The following is a 1,610-nucleotide window of genomic DNA, read 5'->3' on the forward strand; positions in this document are numbered from 1 at the left end:
GACAGTGGAGAGGAAAAACTCCCTTTGAACAGGAAGAAACCTCCAGCAGAACCAGAACCAGCGGCCATCTGCTGTTCCTTTCAGGGAGAAATGAAGCACATCATTGGTTTTGGTCCCTTATGCAGCGTTTTCCAACCCTGGTCCCCAAAGCAAACTGCTCTGCAGGGTTTAGGTGTTTTTCTGCTTTATATATGTGCTTCAGATGAATGCAGCATAACCGGACCCTCAGAGACCATCAGCTGAACTGAATCTGGGAAACATCTAAAACCTGAAAGCAGTGTGACCTGAGCAGCAGGGTTAGAAAAACTGCCTATACTGCCCACTACTGGGCAGTCAGTGTACCAAAGTGTTTCCCAGAGAAACATGCTGAAGAAAATGATTTATTTCCTGTAAGAAGAGTTTAAAGCAATATTGTGAAAAAGTGTTAATTGATGCTGGGATTCTATGTTTCAATCATTCTGACACCTGGAGTCCTTATTGATCTAATCACGTCAATCCTCTGGGGTCCATTAATGGATACGACCCCCAGCTGAGGGAGGGTGTTGAGTCAGAGGGGTCCTCGTCTGGGTCTCACACAGCCTTTGAGTTTCATACCTGGGGCGGCGTATTCTGAGTTGACGGTGCGGCTGCTGGAGAAGGACACGGTTGGCGTGTTGCTCTGCTTGTCCTTCTGCCGGCGGCGGTAAAGAAGCAGCAGAGCCAGCAGCAGGACGACCAGGAGGACCAGCACCACAATGCCTGCGATGGCCCCCCATGACTCCTTCTCTCCTGGAGGCAGAGGGACCATGACGCTGTCGGCCTTCTCTGAGGAGGCTGAAAGACAAGGAGGTCAAAGCTGAAGCAACCAGAGGAGCTTCCAGTCCTGCTGAGGCCCAAAGGTGGACTTACTGTTCTGACAGGCGGCGCCGCTGTACCCTGGGCGACAGACACACTCCCCTGTTTTTCTCAAACATGTGTCGCTGTTGGGACAGTGCTCAGAGCAGGAGCGGTTGCAGTGGGGGCCCCACTGGCCTTCTGGACAAGGGTCACTGCAGCGGGGCCCTGAGGAGAAAAGAAGTGATGAGGTGGAAATGTGAACGGGAGCAGAATCTGCTGTCAGAGAGAACCTGCTCAACCCAAAGGATCTTTGTTCATTTATTCTTGTTTTCCAGCCTGAACGCCTCCTTCCTTCCTCTTATCTGGACCTCAGCTCGCTTCTGGAAACTCCGCCTCCTTTTAAGGCTTTAAGCAAAGCTCTTTGAGTCAAAGTTTAAAACACGTTTATTTAAAGCTCCCTTTGTTGAAGTTAAACTGTTAACTGAGAATTTATTAGTTTAAGATTCTGGTCCAACTGTTTGGTTTTACTACCTGCTTTAATCGTAATTTTAGCTTCATTTGCTTTTATTTTCCTTTTATTTTATTGTCTAATTCATGTAAAACACTTTGAATTGTCCATCCATCCAGTTTCCGTCACACTTTAGCCCTGCTGGGGTCGCAAAGGGTGCTGGGGTGGGGAGGGGTGCTGGTGTCTATCTCCAACTGTCTACGGGTGAGAGGCAGGGTCCACCCTGGACAGAGAGGTGGGGCCCACCCTGGACAGAGAGGCGGGGCCCACCCTGGACAGAGAGGCG

The 1,610-nt window shown here is 50.1% G+C and overlaps 1 protein-coding gene across 1 annotated transcript in view; it reads right to left on the reverse strand.

The window, feature by feature from the left end:
- Positions 1-532: 532 nt before the first annotated feature.
- LOC107097101 (multiple epidermal growth factor-like domains protein 10) overlaps positions 533-1,610 on the reverse strand; it is a 50,230-nt gene continuing 49,152 nt past the window's right edge. The window contains exons 15-16 of the mRNA XM_015394103.1: positions 889-1,041; positions 533-813 (exon numbers count right to left, since the gene is read on the reverse strand). Coding sequence (XP_015249589.1) covers positions 548-813; positions 889-1,041 — 419 coding nt within the window. The 3' untranslated portion in view covers positions 533-547. The remainder of the gene's footprint in view (positions 814-888; positions 1,042-1,610) is intronic.

This window comes from Cyprinodon variegatus, unplaced genomic scaffold (assembly GCF_000732505.1).
Source record: "Cyprinodon variegatus isolate N-32 unplaced genomic scaffold, C_variegatus-1.0 Scaffold672, whole genome shotgun sequence".
NCBI lineage: Eukaryota > Metazoa > Chordata > Actinopteri > Cyprinodontiformes > Cyprinodontidae > Cyprinodon > Cyprinodon variegatus.